Raw genomic sequence first — 20655 nt, 5'->3', positions numbered from 1 at the left:
TATTTGATATCCTAAAATATAGACAACCCATTAGTTAATCCATTTAAGATAAATTACCCATTTGTTAACACATTTGATATAAAAATTTTTCTAAATTCTTAAGTATTTCCTATCCTGAAATATAATCAAACCATTTGCTAACACACAAGACAAAAATTTATCTAAATTCTTAAGTATTTCCTATCTTGAAATGTAGACAAACCATTTAACACATCTGATATAAAAATTTACCTAAATCTTTAAATATTTCCTACCCTAAAATATAGACAAACCATTTGCAACACATTTGACATAGAAATTTATCTAAATTCTTAAATATTTCGTATCATGAAACCTAGACGCTTACCCTGAATCTTTTAAGTACCAATGCTTAAGTAATATTACAATAATCCTAGACCTAAATCTATTAAGATATTCTAAAGTAACTCTTGATATAATTAACTGAAACAAAATAGAGATCAAGGCTAGAAAAATTATAAGTAAACCTTTAAATCTAAGTGAATATCATATTGGAAGGTAGAGCAACCTTATCTAAATAAGACACACTAAAGAAATTATATCAGGAATCATTGTACCTTCAGTAGAAACTGGTAACTCTTTGTGGTACCTTACTATTCTGATATAAAAAGACATTTGTCCTTTAATAACTAATGAACCACTTCCTATCAAACATCTACAAACTTCGGAAAAATAACAAGTAGTAGAATAGGCTTAGTAATTTCACAAAAACTTGGGTTTAAATCCTTGTACCCAGATGAGTATGCACTGAACAATAACTAAACATATAGTAATAGAGTAAGCACTGAATACTGAACAGGCTGAACATATTGGATTAAGCACTGAATAATGAATGGACTAACATAATGATAATAGACTAAGCACTAAATACTGAACAGGCTGAACATTATTATATTAAGCACTAAATAATGAACAGACTAAACATATAATAGAATAAACATTGAATACTGAACAGGCTGAACATAATAGATTAAGCACTAAACAATGCATAGACTAAACATATAATTTTATAGGTGAATATATATACCAGTTACCTAACTAGTGACATTTAACCAAACTAAAAAATTTAATTTTCTCAATCTTATTTGATGACGTGATATGGGATATTCAGTGTAATGACAAGATATTTATGTAAGGCTGTTTGCAACGTGAATCATCCCGAATTACCTGATAATTGCAGGTTAAGTTATTCAGGTAAAAAGCTTTGTAACTTGAAATTAACTAAGAAATTTGTTTAAAAAATCTAGTTTTATCCTGAAACATACTGAATTACAACTAGCTGGTATTAAACTGTTTAAATTCTTTGTATAAAACTGTATCTAAAAAAACATACTGAATTAACAGATGACTCTTGTTAAAATAGTAAGAAATCCCAGTAATTACAGTGCATCCTGAAATACATTTAGCTAATTTATAGATGAAAAATAAACTAATAAGATAAGTACAAAGTACAATATATAAATAATTACCCTGAAACACGTGAGCTAAATATTTAAGTACAATATCAATGTATCCTTACATATACCCTAATATTAAGTTAATAAAAAATTCAATGAAATTTTATATGTACCCTGATTTACACATAGGTACTTCCCAGCCAATATTAAATTAATTCATAAAATGTTAAAAAAATCTATGTATCTTGCTACATACTAAGCTACTTGATAACCGATTACAAACCCGATGCATTACAAAACCTATGTATCCAGTAACACAATGACCTCCCTGATAGCTGGAAAATCTGATGAATTTTAAGTGACACTTAACAGACAGGATATTCAGTACAAACTACTTATTCATGAACAAAATGGGATGCCTTATAGTCATTTTAGCTAATGAATTAATAATTATGTATTCTAATACATAACTAGCTGATGTATAATAAAGTAAGGGATGTAGGTAACAAAACTATATATCCTGAGTTGAAGTGGACTAACCCTATGCTAAGATTCGTACAGCTTTTATACTTTGAAGGTTGATTTCATTAGGCACAGTGATGATATGCACAATACTATAAGCTTACTAATAATTATGTATTCTGATACGTAATTAGCTGCCTGATGGGTAATAAACTAAAATGGAAGACTGCAATATCTGCAAACACACAAAACTGAGAAAAATTATATACCCCCTTGCCTTACTACTTATTTTGCAGATACTGCAAATGGAACCCCCTAAATACTCGTGGAAAGCATTGGAGAATCATTCTGAAACTGCAGTAACTTGTGTATTAGTGTTTCACGAGCCCAGTAGGTGGCATATATCAATTTAGGAAATTTTGCAGATACTGCAGTTTTCCATTTTAGGGCAGTATAGGTAAACAAAACTGTGTATCCTAAGCCACAGTAAACTAATTCCTATGCTTAGATCCCTACAGTTTTAACTTTGAAATTTGATTTCATCAAGCACTGTTGTGACCTGACTAACAATTGCACGTACTACAAACATCTAATTTATGCCAGTTTGAACGATGAAAAAGGTTAGTTATATCCTCCATATGCAATAGGCTCCAATTTACAATATTAATTTCTGTCAGTTTGAACGATGAAAAAGATGAAATTATTTCCCTCATATGCAGAAGTAGACCCTAAATTTCTCTTTGAACTTATATTACAAATATTTCAGATCTATTTTTCTAGTTTTGGGTCCTAAGCAAAAACTGCATTTTTGTCATTTCCAACACCTAGCTTAAGTGTCTTAGTACTACTATCTGAAAAGTGATGCCACCTCGATGCCAAAACTGAAGCCAGTTTCTTGAATTGAAGCCAGTCTTCAACAGCAGGACATTTTGGAATTCCAAAATTCCATAGGCCATTTTTAGCACCTACCTAATGTTTCTAAGCCATAGTTTCTGACAAATGATGCCACTTCGATGCCAATATGGAGCCAGTGTCTTGAAATGCAGTCTTCTTCAACAGAACATTTTGAAGTCCCAGAATTCCATAGACCATTTCCAACGCCTAATTAACGTTTCTAAGTACCACTTTCTGACAAATGGTGCCACTTCGATGCCAAAACTGAAGTCGGTTTCTTGAACTGAAGCCAATCTTCAACAGCAGGACATTCTGGAATCCCAAAATTCCATGGACCATTTCCAACACCTAACTTTCTAGGTACCACTTTCTGACAAATGATGCCACTTCGATGCCAGAATTAAAGCCAGTTTCTTAAAGATGCAGTCTTCTTCAACAGCAGTACATTTTGGAATCCCTGAATTCCATAGACATTCTCAAGAGTAGTAGTACGAATCTTGCTTTTGCCAAGTGTAGAGGCAGACAGAATTAATCTCTGCAAGTTGATGACTTTCTGAAAGGACGAAAAACAAATTAAGAAACAAGTTAATAAAGAAACAAGAACAGAGTACAAGTTAAGAACAGAGTACAAGTTAAGAACAGAGAACAAGTTATGAACAGAGTACAAGAAACAAGTTTACTAAAAAACAAGTTACTACGAAAAATTAAGTTAAATAAGTAACAAGTTAATTACATAACGTAACATTAATGCTAATAAATATATATGAAGTTAATTATCATTATTATTCAGCAAAACACTATACATATGGCACAAGCCTAAGAGCTGAATTACTGTAGACTCAATCGATCAAGTCCCAAGCTTCCGATATTTAGGTTCCTACTCCCCAAAAAATGACGCATTTGGACCAAGCATTCTTGGGCCGGTATTGGACGTCTAAGGTTAAGAATATCTTACTGAAAATTACTGCCAAAAGTATCTCCAAGCCTAAGATTTATAAACTCAAATATGACCAACACAATCGCAATTGTTTTAAGGCTAAAATCTACAATCATAAGGTTTACTTGGGTATAACCTTCCTGCTACATCTGGACGAGATTGGCCGGTCATTTTCTTCGCCTGTAACTCATTAGCATGTAAATTTATTAAATAAAACTATTCCCGGTTTCTCAGACGCTGTAAATCGTCTCATCATGAAATTTGAATAAAAACTAAACTTAAAATATTTTCAAGTTCCCGAACTTGACAAGATGGCGTCTCCCTTTCGATGACGGACGAATTTCAAAGCTCACCTTCGTTCACAAAACACAAGATGCTTATCGAGGTGGAAAATTATATTAACCAGGTACCTGACACTACCAGGAACAAGTACCGGTGGGAATAATTCAACATACAGGAAAGTTACTGGCACAAGTAACTGGGCCCAAGTTGACGAGACCACAAACCAGTTGCCGGAATTATTGAAACAAAATTTCTGCCTCAATATCGGAACTCTTGTCACTAACTCCTCCAAAATGGAAAACTCCTAAGTAATAAACAAATAAATTAACAATTACCTTTGACATCCATGAACAAAGTAGTTGTATATAAGGAAATACATCCAGAAAAAGTCGCCGATATCGTCCTGAGAATACCTGGAGAGACCACACCTGCTCTACAGGCCAAGAGACGGACAAATGACTCTTTAGCTATACAGTCACGTATATAGTCACTTCTAGAGCCTGTGACGTCACGGCATACTCGGTGGGTGAACTAGGAACCAAGGTAGTTAAGGACTGAAGAAGTTTTTCTTTGCAGCATTGAATAAAACTAACTTAAAATTGGGGTTTCCGTGAGGCAATAGATAGGCCGAGATGAAGAGCATTTACTCAAACGCCATGTTAATAAATAAATTAATGAATATATAAATTTCTTTATCCCTCTCCACCTTCTCAAGTTACTACTGTATTACCCAATTGCTGAAGCCAAAACCAACCTGATTTACCAGTTTATTATTATTATCATTATTATCATTATTATGCCTCAACCAAAATAACTAAATATGGAATAATTAACAACCATTGGAATACTAAAATCAACAAGGCATCAGAAAATCCACTCTAGTTTATGTAGTTTTATTTTAAAAAATTTTAAAGTTTTTCCTTTATATGAATAATTTCCAACCTCGTGACAAAAGGATTACCTCGTCTAGGCAATGGTATATGTTTTGAAAAGTAATAAACCTCTCAATAATTAAGAAGCATTAAGTGAAAGATAAGGAAGGCCAAGATATCTTTAATATTACAATAAAAAGAAAAAGTGTCCTTACAACATTATTAAAAGGTCCATTTAAAACCACTCAACTGTCATATGGTGACCTTGAACTGCTTTGAAAACTGTTTAGCAGAGAGATTGTGCCCTGTGGAACCCCCTATCTCCTGGGACTGCTCCCCCCTCCCTCTTCAGGATCAAGGAGAACAGTACAAGAAATGTTGTTCTCAATGTTGCACTAATTTGCAAGACAGTACAACTGTTCAGTTTCAAGTCGATGTAGTGAACACTTTGTTGTACCTGCTACATAACTGTTGTTTTTTATTAGCTACACTTACTTCAAAGTACTGTGGCCTGGAGGGACACAAATTTGGTTTGAATACCGTAAGTGATTGAAGAGAACAATTTTATCCCCTATGGCACTGAATGTCAACCAGTATAGATAAAAATGAACCATTTTTTTTTATGTACAGTGCTGTATAAACATATTTACATAATTAGTAACAGAATTAAGCATTTATCAAACCAGCCATTATCAAACTCCAGATGAGAAAGGAAAAACTAGCCAAATTTGGTGTAAAACTACCAAATCATTGATTAAAATTCAACAGGCAAATTACTGCTTTTGTCACATAAAAAAAAAATTGTATGCATTACATTATCTTTGTCACATATTTTTTGGCATATTATATTTAGTTTCTGTTACATATCTTCAGTTCCACCTTTGGACTTCATATTCTTCCTAGTTTTTTAACCATATGAAGTGGGGTTAAATTATGTTTCAAATTGATGTCAAAACCAACCTGGTATGAAAAGCAAATTCACACAATGTGCTCGCACAAACACACCTAAACATGAGAGCGAGGTAAGCTAGCAGTTTAAGTTTCCATACATTATCCCTTTAGACCTCAGAAGCACTGCTTTCTGCCCCTTTATTTTGGTAAAAATGCTTTTGTTCACTTCCTGTCCACCTGTTCAGTTTTGCCAGTTTAACCCAGATAAATGTTTCCACCTGTAGTATAAAATTTCCAGCCACACATGCTAGAATTAGGTGATTTAATTATCAATTGATGGTTAAATTAGACAACTGAGTTTGTTCTTGAAAATAAAATTTAACTTTGATCTCAAAAGTTCTAAAAAATATATATTTACACAAACAATCATTCTTCTTACAAAATTTCTTAAATTGATTTCCATGAATTCAACATTTGCGGTTGGTCGAAGCTTGGATTCACTTATGATTGCTAGGAGGCCTGAATTCTCTATATTCAGGACTAACGTCTTGTGAGCTATTTAATGTGATCAACTTACACTTAAGACAATAAGCAAAGCGACCATAAGCAAAACATTCTGAGAACAAGACAATCCCAGCTGTTTATTTTTTCAGGAGTGCATATTCTCTGTTATCTGGTTTGAAAAATTAAAATCCTGGTTATTGTCAACTATCTTGAAAAAAAACATCAGAATAGGGACTGCTTCAAAAACTGGACTCCTCTTCTTTTGACATTTTAATGACTCCAGGTTGTTAATACTGCAGGCTTCAGTTTGCTTATAAATTATCCATAGCATAACTGCTGCCAACATATTACGTTCGGTTGAAATCATATTTACAATACAGAAAGGTAAATTTAGTTCTTGCTGGATCAACTCCTGCCCTCAAAGAGGGCCTTACCAAGAGTGGGTTAATGTTTTTAAATCTAAATGCTCCAGCAAAACCACCTACATTATGTTCTTGAACCTCCAGGCATCATAAGGATAGTCAGTTCTAAAAGACCTCTTTTAACATTGTACTTCTTAACCAGTTACATTTAGCTCTAAGACTGAGGAAGCACTTACCACAAACCCAACTTCTAGTTCTAAGTGTAAATAAAATCATACTTGTTTGGGTACATCATCCAACATGGCTGCTTTGAAGTGAAAAAACTGGAATAAACTGTTAGATAAAACTTTTGGCCAAATGCTGATACCTACGATGAGGTCATTCTGCACTGAAAATAATTTGTGTATAAACAATATTTTGGAGAGGGTGGAAAGTAAGATGGAGGAAAGGGAATATGAACGGAGGAATGAAAGGGGTTGCAGCTTGAGGCCGAAAGCACACTGCAAAGAACCTTGAGTACTCCCTACAGTGCACCACCCGAGGAAAAAGCTATTACAGAAACAAAAAGAAATAACACTTACGTTTATGCCTGGTGCGCAGCCCAAGGCCCACTGTAAGTATTACTTGCCTACCAGCATAAAATCACCAAAAATATAAGTGAAAGGGTAAAAACAAGCAGTCAATATTCATAATTTATTTATAAAGTAATATTATAATAATAATAGATATATTCTTTCCCATTTAGGCTGACCTTATATCAATAAACAATATAAATCTTAAAAGTTTTCCATTTACAGGCATATAAACAAGTGATTTCTTTGGTTGTCTAAAGCAGTTGGCAACAATTACACTTTCCAATTTCAAAAAATTACAGATAGAACTGAAACTCTTATTTACAAGACATTTACAATCATAAACTACTGAAAAAAAAAAAAATGTAAGTTTTGGGGCCTGTGGACTGTAAAACTAGCTTTAACCTTTTATCCAAAATAATCGTCGCTAATTGCGAAGTATACACACAAACTTACGTGTCACACCGAAGACGGCTTAAGGCAGTTTGCTGAATTGATAAGAACCAAAACCTACCTGAGAAACGAAGAATATCATCTTTAATCCTCTAGGATTCAATCAAAGGATTCCCCGGAGAGGAATTCAAAGTCCCCAATACACACTACACGAACAGAATACCTGCGTACTTCTCCGTTGAAAAAATACGGAATCAAATGACAAAAGTACGAAGACAAATTTCACTACTCGCAGATGAAAAACAAGAGCATATTTGAGCTTCTTTACCTAGCCTGTAAATTTCCCTTTTTTACGAATAAATAACAAAAACTACGTCCGATATCTCTTGGTGCATCCAACGGTAACAAATTCACCCTAGGATATACGTCACACTTGGTCCAATGGGTTAAACCGACAACTACGTACAAATGTTGGAATGAAGTTCACCCGATATTCACAGTGACAATATAATTATTTTTTTCTTCGACAGCCAAGCCTAGTCAAGCAAAAAAAGTACAGTATGTTGTCTTGTCTAGCACCTTATAAAGCAATGCAAAAAATTTATATGACGAAAAATTAGAGGAGGAATCTTGAAGTTCGTGGCTAAATACTCCGTACTGTAATAAAAACTCAAAACGTACAAATTCAGCGTACAAGAAAACTGTTTACGGCACTTGCGTGATTATTGATAGCATACCCATGGGCTATTTTACGATGCACTGAAGTACCAGTTGTTGCAGACTCCTTAGAGAAAAAAGAATCAATTCCCTTTACCCACCGGTGAAATAAAAAAAAGGTCTTACCTTGCAATCCTAAACTACAAAGAGAAACGGAGCAGAAACTGGTACTTCGATGCAACTCTTTCGTGCAAAAAGTTTATTGATATACATTTTTCAAAGTCTGAAGACCCCTGTCAATGGAGTTACTCAGTTTTTCCATAAATACTTGATAGATCTCCAATTTTATACTACACTATACACTATAACACAAAAACAAAGAAGGAATTACTGTACTTGACATCAATAGAAAAGTAACAAAAAAGTAGAAATCTGAAATCAGCAAAAGAATACCATCTAGAACATTGACTGAAACAATGAGAGGCAGTCGTCAAGAAAGCAGAGTGCAACATTAGGACAACAAAGTCTTTTTAATTTTTTCAGAGGTCTCATGACCATAATTTATGTTAGTGGAATTTGGAGAAAATTTTGGCTTTAATATGACTGCTTGTCATTTTATGTAACTATCGGTTCGACTGCGTTGCACTCCACTAAAACTTGAATCTGGCCTTCATCTCGTAACACGCACTCTCTCTCTCTCTCTCTCTCTCTTGCGCGCTCTCTCTCCAAGTAAAAAACCTGCGATACTAGTTACATGTCTACCATCACAATTTAGAAAATCCAGGCTGCAAGGCCGTATCAAGATGGTACAATTGGACATCAAAGTAATAATGTATACAATAGACGTTATAACTTTTGAGTCTCCCCTGAAAATTTTCTAATGACTGAACTCAAGTTATTTTCACTGTTTTCCACATCATACATTACATGAAGCTTGAAATGTGTTTATATACAGGACGCGCTAGGGCTGAAAGATTGCCTTTTAATAAATAATGCATTAAATTCCACTTCAGAATTAGTAGTTAATCCTTTTCCAACCAATGGAGTACTCTTGGTACATTTATATGCTATATACAGTACAGGAAAATGTTTCAGCAGAGACGAAAAGTCTTGTTTTTTCATATATATTCCCAAACACTAAATTTAAAAAACCTATGTTGACTTCTTTAAAAAATATAGATTGAAAATGTTGATCAAAAAATCTCAAAAATAAATCATCTCGCTGCTCCGCTAGATCACGTGCTCTTATATAAAAAACCACACGAGTTACATGGCGACATGACAAGCTCGTATATCAAATTACAATTACGGCGAAACGATAAAGAAAACTCCTTCAACCAAACGTAGTACGTACGTTGCCCGTACGGTGCCGGGCACACTCTCCTTATAACTCAGCAAAAATACAAAACAATGATCAAAGTCTTCCGTTCTTCATGTCAATTCTGAAGAGACTGTATAATACACTTTCACTCGGCACACACGACTTTCGCATTCTAACAATCTACGTTACAGTACTATGCTTTGAACCCTTTCTTGCTTGGAGGCACTAAATGATCGGGGAGCTCATTGGGGAGGTCGTTGCCGTCTAACTTGACGTTGATGAGGTGCATAGCGAGGGCGAACTCGTCAGAGTCCAGCATGCCGTCTTTGTCGATGTCGGACAGCTTCCAGACCTTCCCGAGCACGGAGTTGGGGAGTTTGGACTTGAGCATTTCCTGCTTGGCAGCTGCGAATAAGAAGAAACAATTACTGTTTTTCATAAAAAAAAAAGACAAAATATAATAATTCACCACTATTTCAAAGGCAAAACTCTTTCAATCGACTGAAATGTCTACGAACAATTACTGGGAACCAGAATCCTTCATATGAGGCATGACATGCAGTGTGCATTAGTGGCATATTTCTCAAGTGTTCTCATGATCTTGGTAGCATGACTTTTCCTTTGTTATATACTCTTATGATTAACTATAAGCAAGAGTTCTCTTGGTCAAAAGTACATTTGGTCATTAGTCAACTATTGTTTGACTGTTACGAGACATAATTTGGTCTACATGAAAACAGTCACTGATGTAAACACAGAGGTGGGCTATCATTACTGTATAAAAAGCAAGTACTGTAATTTACATCTTTAAACAAAATATTTTGTCCAATATTAAACTAGCATTACAGTAATACTGTATAGAAAACCAGGCACTGTACATATTTTAATAATTCTTCACTGGCTATGTGTTGGTTTGATAGCGCAAAGGCTAAGCAAGTAAAAAAAAAAAAAAATGAGTAATTTACTTATAGATGCAGTGGATGGTCTTTTTGAAGATGATAAATGAATGTAAGTTTATGCTAAGTACATAATCTTTTAAACTGCCCCTACAAACAGTTTACGTAGCATGCTTTTACAAACATACAAATACAGTGTGTAAATATCTTCCCTGTAAACTACATTCGCCTAGGTTTTCAGACCACTATAGAGCAATGAAGTCATCCTATCCCAATGGCAGACTTTCCTGACAGTAGAAGCAGCTTAATTTAACCTAAATAATTTTATCACAGACTACAAAAGATCTTTGGGATTCCTCATTTAATTTTGAAGTACGTCTCGGCTAAGTCTCGAAATTCTCCTTTGAGTTCAAGAATTTCTCAAAATCAAGAAATTCTTGTAGTTGCAAAACAGGGATAAATGCATTTCTGGCTCTACGTGCAACTAAACTAAGCAACAATTGATGTTCTTAAGTTCATGCCCAAAATTAACAGCTTCATTTTCACTAAAATCTAGATCTGTTCAGTCTATAGTTTAACACCCAGAAGAAACAAGTCTCGTATAGAGGCTATCTTAGACATGCTTTGTATGAACAGAGAGGATGCAAATTGTGCATGGGCCTATGAACTACTCTCAAGTGCTTCCGATACATTCATGAATTTCTTCAAGCAATACTCACATACACAATGGGCATTATAATGCACTATAAATTTCTCTCATCCACCCTGTGGATAAACAAAATGCTCATCTTGTTTCATAGGACGAAGAACCAAAATCCCACCAGAAGAAGATATGTACGTCAAGCTTCAACTTATCCTTCGCATAACCACTTTCATGCCGTAATACTTTTACTTAGCCTTAGGTGCCATATACACAAAACTCCCTGACGATCTTGGAAAAAGAATGGCAAACCATGGTAAGTGGTGCTGGGGCATTTCTCTTTCAGGAGCCAGATTGCTTATCTGTAGCTTCGAGACTTAGCTGAGCACCAACTACCATGGAGAAGTTGATTTTCTTCCAAGATTGTAGTGTCTAGGGTCTTTTATGCATGTGCATTAAAGGCTACGCAAAAGTACTAGGTGTGCATTTAAAAAATTAATTCCGTCTAAGTTAAAACATTGTCAAATGTAGCTTTTAAAAACAATTTATGTTACGGAGAAATCTCTGCTTTACCATAGCTCCAACTTCCATTAGTCTTGACAACCAAAACAATTTGTTCAAACTGCGCCTTGACGAGTGCCGTAAGTTGGCTTACCCTAATTATAACGAGCCCCTCCTCTCACTTGCTACTTTTGTCACTCTTCTTAACAAATACAGCAGTTGGTTTGATGAGATGGAGGAAAGAATATTTATTTGTAAGTAACCATGACAGAATTTTTTTTAGAATTATTTGTACAAAGTAAGAACCACTTCAGTCCAGTATCTATAACAAGGTGGGCAGGAACTCAAATCTTACATTTGAGCAAATAATCACTGACAAAGATAGTCACTTATATTCTATGTAAATGGTTTGTTCATGTACATGAGCATTTACAAAATAAGCACAATTAGCGCATTACAAATGCACACAGCAAAAGAATGGAATGCACTTGTTATTACTGCCCGGTGGCAAAATCTTTGATAAATGCAATGATTAGGATAAAATTATTTCAGAAAACTGATCGCATAAACGCATGAACTAAGCACCCACAACTATCCTGAATCAGAAAACTGAATTAAAATACTGTAGTCTTCGCATAATACATGAAGAATGACCTACATAAATGGTTGATACTAGAATCTCCAAAGATAAATAAAAGTCAGTGATGGACAAAATTGTAACGTGGTAACAAATGATATAAGGGTCATCTTATGGGACAAGGTTTACTAAACTGTTACGATAGATATGACAATTCAAAACCCGACACTGGTCAGGCTGTCAAGACTGAGAAAAGTTTATGGTAGAGTAAAGGAATGGCTTGCACTTTTTCAGTACAATACTTAAATCTGAATTCCATGTCAAAAGTTCCAGAGTTCCCTGTTCACTTCATCAGGAAGATTTTCACAGTGCAACAGCATTCAACTGTCTTACAGCTAATATAAGCACGGCCACATTCAGCTCCAGATTCCATCAATCGACGATGCAATGTTGCTTCAACACAGTCTTGCTGGATCCAACATCATCATACAATCTCTTTGGCAACTATGATCTACGTAACAAATGAGAAAGCTTTAAAAACCAACACTACAATTTTTGCAAGTTTTACTGGGACGGTAAACAAATTTAAGACAAATGAAATTCCTCAGTGTATTACTGTACTTACTTGTGTGAACATAAAACGTAGCTGTGCAATTGCATATGAGTGGACCTGCTAAAACTGTTAAGCCGTTTGTAACGTACAAGATGGAAAGTGTAAAATCAAGATTTTTACTCTGCACTAACAGTGGGAGGCTATAAAACAGTGTTCGGTAATTCTTGCCTGTCTTCAAAAATTCCAATTAGGGAGTTTAACACAAGGCCAAGCCAACGCTGGAAGACAAGAGTCACTCTCACTAGAAACGTGACGGTCTGGCGAACTAATATTAACACTGCGCCTCACGGGCGTCGATGAACGTTCCACAGACTCGGAAATTGTTTTTATAGAATCCGGAAGCACCTCTTCGTCTGGCCATTGCAGATGGCTGCGCCACGAACGGCCGTCAGGTTTCTCGTGATCCTCGTCTGCCACTGGGCTAACCTCCTCCCCGACTGAAGGTACTATTTTCAGTCACACAGCGTTAGTTATATTCAGTGTTGGCATGCGTACAGTGCCAATTTCTCTTCTCTTCCACTGTTCTATAATGTCTTACTAGTGGCATGACTCTTGACAAATGAGACCAAAGTTATCAAGACTTCATTGAAATTCTGATTTACTGAATACACACAAGATCTACAAGTGCTCAACTATTGATTATATCTGTGGATGCCCTAAACTGTTTCCTGTCCAGCCTCATATGAGAAGACTTGGTTAATACACACCTAAAGAATACAACTAAACTGATTACTAAACTGATCACCTCTCTGACTAATATAACACTAAAGGAGAGGAAAAACGTAAGGCCACATAAATTACCTGACCCAGTGACTTTGCCATCAACTGGATTGAGATTGTCGAACAGCTGGTCATACTTGTAGCGGTCCTTGGCTACGATCCACTCGGGCTCGCCAGACCCTGCATCAACGCCCTCGCCTCTGCCATAGCCGAAGACTGTGTTGTCGTTCATCACACCATCGAAGGCACCACCTGGAATAAAATCTCAAGTGAAAAAATGTTCTTGGTAATGGTTGAAAAAGCATGTTCCTAGCTATTATTACCATTATTCAGTTATTTTACTCTTGGTAATGGTTTTTAGCATGCCTAGCTATTATTATCATTATTCAGTTATTTTACTCTATCTTTACCAACCCTACCAATTTGCAGTAATATGTCCCACATGTATTGTTTCCAGGGATTACTGGACAGGTAAAAATTTAAACATTATTGACACCACAATACGGAATATTCTCAACAATGCTCTTCGCAACGGAATAAAACTGAAACTGAACTGTGATGCCCTTTACCTAATCTCCTAAATATTTAAACTCTGTTTATCAAAATATCATAATAAAGTGTGCTTGTTTAAGAGGCACGTTTCCAAAAAATGCTCTCTAAAGGGCATGTCTCTAAAAGCATTAAGCAAGATATTCCCCAAACACCTGAATGAGAGCCTTGAGGAAGAATGTATGTTCTAATTAAATTACACTACAATTAAAGTATAAAATAATGCATCTTAGCTGCTGTATATAAGGCTGTTTATTACTATGACATAAGTATTTCACTGTACAAACCTTCCTCATTTCAAGTACATTTCCAAGAGCATTTATCTTTTTTCATGAGTTCTTAAGATCCTCAGTAATTCTCTTTGCAATATAACAGAATGAACTCTAAGGCTCTTTCTCTACCCTCTTAAATGTTTCAATACTGTTTATCAAAATGGTATCACAGCAGACTGTACTATGACCACACAGATCACATAAAAAGGAGTCTACGAAGACAAAACCAATCCCCACCTCTAATAACGCTGGCTTCTTTACTGGTCGTTGCCTCCTCTACAGGAATCATGGCCATCAAGCGCGCGATGTCCTCTGCCAACATCTTGTCAACAGCCTCCAAAAGACGCGGCTTTAGAATGTTGAACTTTGTGAAGTCGTGGTGCTGTAGTTGTTCCTGAAATGAAAAATAATGAGTTAGAAAGGGTGACTATGGTGTTTGGTACCTCAAACAATAAGAGTAATTTAATTTAAACCTCTTCTTTCCTACTTGAAGCATGAATGCTGTGCGACAGTTGGCCACCAGTGATGATGGCAGGACTAACATTAGACACTGTAACAATTCTCTTCTTGTTATGTCATGATTTTGACTTAGAACCTCAAAAGTTTAAGCAAAGATACATTACTACCCTAAAACAATTCCTTGTACTTTTAATAATAATTAATTATTTTTTTTTTACTATTTTTTGTTAATTTATCTTTGTTGTCCAATAACTGATCTTATTGTATTCCTATTACTTTCTATAATTTCTTTTCTTCAAATGAACACCATATTCTTTGGAAGTTTGGATTTCAAGTCAATGGCCCCCATAGGCTTATAAAATGATTATAATAATTATAACAATATACCCTGCCCCACAATCTTATGCATCTGTGGAATTATTAATGTAATCTTTTAACAAACAAAATGCTAATGCAAGACTATATATAACATGAAGCATTTATAAACAATTAAAAATCAATATACACAAAACTAATTATTACCAAATAGTTACAGTGAAAATGAAATTATTAAGTAATTTCAATTTTATTAGAGCCCTTGTTTAAGAGTTACTTGCTAAAAACTTAGCGAACACTGCTAAAGTCTAGCGAGTATTTGGAAGTACAGATTTAATAAAAAATAAAACTTCTCTTGACTGTTAGTTAAACACTTCAGAACTAATTAAAATAAAACAGAACTAATTAAAATAATTTAAGTGATAAAGTAATGATGACTAATTAACACTGAAAATTAATATATTTTGCAAGAATGTGAATCAGCTACAACTAGCAAACACTGCTAACTCAGCTAACTCAGATTTGAAAGTAGCATGTCTTCATCACATTTGCTAAAATTTTGTTTTCTATTTAAATTATACTCCAATTTTTCTCCAAACACTACTGTACTTTCATAATTTTATGCTCTGTGTAATTAGATAACAGTATATTCTTGTCATATATTCAAAGAATTCAGCTAAAATAAGTGAAAAAGCAAATGGATCTGCAACTTGCATATAAGAGAAAATGGCCCATACAGTATTGTATGGGTGATGTCCCCAATTTTGATTCTTACGTTAGATGCATCATTACTGACTTAAAATCAGTTATTTTTTGTATTTTAACTTTACATAATTGTAATTTATGTTCATATAAAATTAATATATAAGTTTCTGATTTTGGGGAACTTGCAGACTACCAGTTATGAGATCTTTGTGAATCATGTAAAACTATTGTACCAATGAGATATATAGCTTAAAATACTTACTGAATTTAATTAATAAGCATGTATGGATCACTCACAGCAAGATAAATGTATTGCCACACAATTAAAATGACCAGATAGGTACACCAACAAAATCTGACTATACTGTAATTTGCGATATGAACAGATGGGTACACTGGAACAAAATATGACCAAATTTACAAACTCTAACAGCTCTTTATAAACATAAAAACCTACTGGTTTACAAAATAAACTACTTCCAGAAAAACTAAAACCTTTAAAACAAAGGGCGTAAACGCCTTCACGAACCTGCATGCGTTTGATGGCTGGGAAGTCCCCGGGGGATATTTGGTGCTCTCTCTGAATCTTCTCGTAGATCTGGCCCAGGTTCTTGATCAGTTCCTTCTTTTTGCCTTCTTTGCCAAAGACTGAGGGCATTTCCTTCTTCAGTTCCGAGATGATGTACGCGTGGACCTGTAAAGGGAACATTTTTAATTGATTTCTGTGAATCTTCAGCTGAAGACCTTTGTGCATACAGTCAACAGACTGTACAGACCCAAGAGGGCTCCACACGGAAATCAGCTTGCAGAGAGAGGCAAGTTATAGGGAAAAGGTGATAAATAAATATGTCATGGAAAATAAAACAGATGCATCTAAAATTCTTATGTCAGCAGAGGCAGGAAATGTTTTTATATGTTCATAATCATTGGTCATTTGCATTTCAATGAGACAAAACATTGCATTAAACTTCAAATGAAAAAAGTCCGTAATTGTGTTCAGAAATATATAGTAATGTTAATCTATCTTTTTATATATTTAATCATAAACAGTGTACCCTAATTACTGGCAATAATCTAACAAACTAGCTCAGGAATCATTTAATATACAAGAATATTCTTTACTTGAATACAATCCAAAATAGGCACATACAAGGATTAAAAGTGGTGTACACAAACCAATACACATACAAGGATTAAAAGTGGGGTACACAAGTCAATATATAGCCGACTGAGGAGAATAATTTATCAAAATTCTAAAACGTACAGAGAGTGCACATTGTCTCACATTCCTTGGGAGATAATGTGTACACCTAAGCTATAGACATTAATTTGTAGATTATTTTTGGCTGAGAAGTATAAATTTTCCTGAAGGAACCACACATAACAGTACTTATATGTACTAATTTTATAATAATATATACACTGAATAATAGAATTTAATTAAAGCAAAACTAATACTAGAAACTTATAAAACAAAAATTGAGGAACTTCCAATGCACTGGGAAGTAAAATACTGTTTGATTATAATAAATACTTGACAGAAGAGAAAGTGAATAAGATATTTAGAGACAAAAGTTAATGATAAATAGATACTGTATACTGTATACACTACTGACAAGCTGTTATAATAGCTATTCCTTTACGAGAAGCAGCAATTGCCGGAATGAATAAACATGTCTGTGAGATGTCCAAAACTCAATGGCAATCGGGCAATCACAAAGAATGTAGACGTATGTAATGCAGCCAAACCATGTTGATGAATAAAACTGAATATGCTATTGATGAAAGTTATGAGTCTTTAATGACTCTCTTATAATTCTTAGCATGATGTACCACTAGTGTGAAACAGAAAACAAAATGTACCTGTTTCATCACACAGTTCCCAAGTATGTGCATTGTTCATGACTGTCCATACAGAATATTATGATTTAGGCCAAAGGCTAAGTGCTTAGACCTCTGAGGTCATTTAGCGCTGAAACGGACACAGACAGTAAAAAGGTTTGGGAGGCGTAACAGGAGGAAAACCTCAAAGCAGTTGCACAATGAATCGTTAGGAGAGGGTGGAAAGGAAGATGGAAGAAAGAGACTATGAACGGAGGTACAGTAAAAGGAATGAAAGGGGTTGCAGCTAGGGGCTGAAGGGACGTTGCTAAGAACTTTTAGTATTGCCTACAGTGCACAGCAAGAGGTGCACTGACGGCACTAACCCCCTACGGGGATGACTGTCCATACATAACTGTGAATTTGCATTAAACATGTGGAAGGTTCTAGTATAAGATTCTAGCAAGCTTCTAAGTACGTACATTACGCATGACCATCCATATATAACTATAAATATTTATGATACACTTGTGGAAGGTTCTAGCAGGATGCTAGCAAGCTTCTAGTAACTAGCAATGTCTCAAGAGGACATCTTTCAAAACTTTCACTAAATAGCATATACATTATCTGCCTTCATCCCCATAAGGGATAGCCGTCAGTGCACCTCACGCGGTGCACTGTAGGCAATACTTGAGGGTCTTTGCAACCCTTTTCATTCCTTTTACTATACCTCCATTCATATTCATTCTTCCATCTTACTTTCCTCGAACCCACTTCTAACAATTGTTTCATACTGTGACCACAAGATTTTCTTCCTGTTACATCTCAGCTTTCCTTTCAGCACTGAATGACCTCATAGGTCCCAGTGCTTGGCCTCTGGCCTAAATTGTATATACATTCTAAAGCATCTGCCTTCATGAAGCTTCAGGTAAGGTCAGACCTGACTAAACAGACCTGAGGTTAAAAGAAAAATGAGGGAGAACTCTCAAGTGAGTGAGAGAGGAAAAACAGGGCCTATTATAATACATTACAATACAGTACTCTATTGGGTCCTATAATATAATTGAGTACTATTCATTATCTACATGGGTCCTGATTACTGCTGATCTCGTGCATCTATTACATTCGTATTGCAATGACAGGTTAATGGTGTTCCTACCTGTCTATTAACGTGAATTATTTTATATTTATGTTTTCTCTGTGACAGCTAGAGAATTATGTATCTACATTTTTATTTTTTTACCAAAGTTTAGTATAATTAAGACATAGCTGCTATACAATGTAAATCAATATATTTTAAAATTTTATAAGCTTTCTGTTAAAGTTTTAGGTGAAGCTTGGAAAGCTTACATGTGACATTAGGCTTCCAAAGCACTTTTACACCTAACCAAGCGCTTTCCTCCTCCAAGTTTAAAAATATGCTTCACTTGTCAGAGAAATTTTTTCTTATAATACTCAGCTAGTTAACCTCTATACTACTTAGAGAGAGAGAGAGAGAGAGAGAGAGAGAGAGAGAGAGAGAGAGAGAGAGAGAGAGACTCACCAGCTAGTTAACATAAAATGCTAGCTAGTTACACAGATACTACACAAAGAGAGAGAGAGAGAGAGAGAGAGAGAGAGAGAGAGAGAGAGAGAGAGAGAGAGAGAGAGAGAGAGAGAGAGAGAGAATCAGCACTTTAAAATACTGGTTAGTTCTAGACAAGACATAAAACTTAAGACACACAAGGACATACAAAAACACAAGCAATAAAAAAATCAGGACAAAATTAGAGGACATTTCAAAAAGCCACTTCATGACAGCTCAGTCAAGAGTCCTACCTTTGCCAAACGTGCTCTCTTGATGAGATCATTGAGCTTCCTAAGCGCAGCGTTGCGAGGTAGAGACTGCAGGTCTGCAAACAAATCTTGTTCCTCTGCTTCGAATAACCTGTCGAAGGTGGAAACTGATCAGTGATGTACACAGTAATCAGAAAAACTTATCAAATAACAAAGGTTGCTTCAATTATTTTAAGATGATTAACATCACATTGGTTGAAAAAGGTACAGTGTGTCAATTGAGATATCTGAAAAGGATACTGGAAATTGAGAAAAATAAGGACATTTGTCAGCATTCTGACACAAAATCACTCTGCCCTAAATTGGAAAACTACAGGATCTGCAAAATTTTCGAAATTGAGAGATGCCACCTACTGGGCTCGTGAAACACTAATACACAAGTTACTGCAGTTTCAGAATGATTCTTCAATGCTTCCCACGAGTATTTAGGGGGTCCCATTTGCAGTATCTGCAAAATCAGTAGTAAGGCAAGGGAGTATCTACCATTTTTCTCAGTTTTGTATTTTTTGCAGATACTGCGGTCTTCAATTCTAGGGCAGTATTGTCACATGGAACAAAAAAGTGCAATTTAATAAACTAATGAAGAAACTTTGATGAGCTCAAAATGATTTTTACAAAATCATAATCACCTTTCAAATGAAAAATATCAATCTTGTAAAACACATTGAAATATAAAATTATATTGGATTAACAAAACTCAAGTTTCTTTTGTACTTTTAGCATTTTTCATGAATACGTGATGTAATAATTGGAATTCTTGATTCCGTTCATTGAACAAAGTTGGTTTGCGCTGAATACTTGCAAAGTGAACCCAGTTCCCATGTAAATATTTTTAATGAGAGAGAGAGAGAGAGAGAGAGAGAGAGAGAGAGAGAGAGAGAGAGAGAAATTGGGTAGTTATTTGCAGGGTAGTTTTGTAACCTTTGTAACCTGTTCTCTCTCTCTCTCTTCTCTCTCTCTCTCTCTCTCTCTCTCTCTCTCTCTCCACCCAATGCTTTAAGAGGTAAAGGAAAAACTGAATGTGTATATATATATATATATATATATATATATATATATATATATATATATATATATATATATATATATATATATATATATATATATATAATCCCTACTGGCTCCACCCTTGTAACTCATTCCCACAAAGACATCGACATTGAAGCAAAAAAAGAAAAACACATGAATT

At 35.0% G+C, this 20655-nt stretch overlaps 1 protein-coding gene and 1 long non-coding RNA gene across 3 annotated transcripts in view; both read right to left on the bottom strand.

The window, feature by feature from the left end:
* Nucleotides 1-2317: 2317 nt before the first annotated feature.
* On the bottom strand, nucleotides 2318-4458 carry LOC136852327 (uncharacterized). The gene is made up of 2 exons (XR_010857111.1): nucleotides 4326-4458; nucleotides 2318-3324 (listed from the first exon to the last, which is right to left on the bottom strand). It is a non-coding gene; the product is annotated as an uncharacterized lncRNA (long non-coding RNA).
* A 2840-nt stretch (nucleotides 4459-7298) lies between these two features.
* Nucleotides 7299-20655, bottom strand: part of Past1 (putative achaete scute target 1) — a 97517-nt gene continuing 84160 nt past the window's right edge. For both annotated transcript variants that reach the window (XM_067126876.1, XM_067126875.1), the window contains exons 2-6: nucleotides 19449-19557; nucleotides 16339-16503; nucleotides 14568-14724; nucleotides 13591-13761; nucleotides 7299-9967 (exon numbers count right to left, since the gene is read on the bottom strand). In XM_067126876.1, the coding sequence (XP_066982977.1) occupies nucleotides 9756-9967; nucleotides 13591-13761; nucleotides 14568-14724; nucleotides 16339-16503; nucleotides 19449-19557 (814 nt within the window). In that variant the 3' untranslated portion in view covers nucleotides 7299-9755. The remainder of the gene's footprint in view (nucleotides 9968-13590; nucleotides 13762-14567; nucleotides 14725-16338; nucleotides 16504-19448; nucleotides 19558-20655) is intronic.

The sequence above is a fragment of the Macrobrachium rosenbergii genome, chromosome 25 (assembly GCF_040412425.1).
Source record: "Macrobrachium rosenbergii isolate ZJJX-2024 chromosome 25, ASM4041242v1, whole genome shotgun sequence".
In the NCBI taxonomy this organism is placed as follows: Eukaryota; Metazoa; Arthropoda; class Malacostraca; order Decapoda; family Palaemonidae; genus Macrobrachium; species Macrobrachium rosenbergii.
The sequence above is the reverse complement of the archived record's forward strand: the minus strand, read 5'-3'. Positions and strand labels throughout refer to the sequence as shown.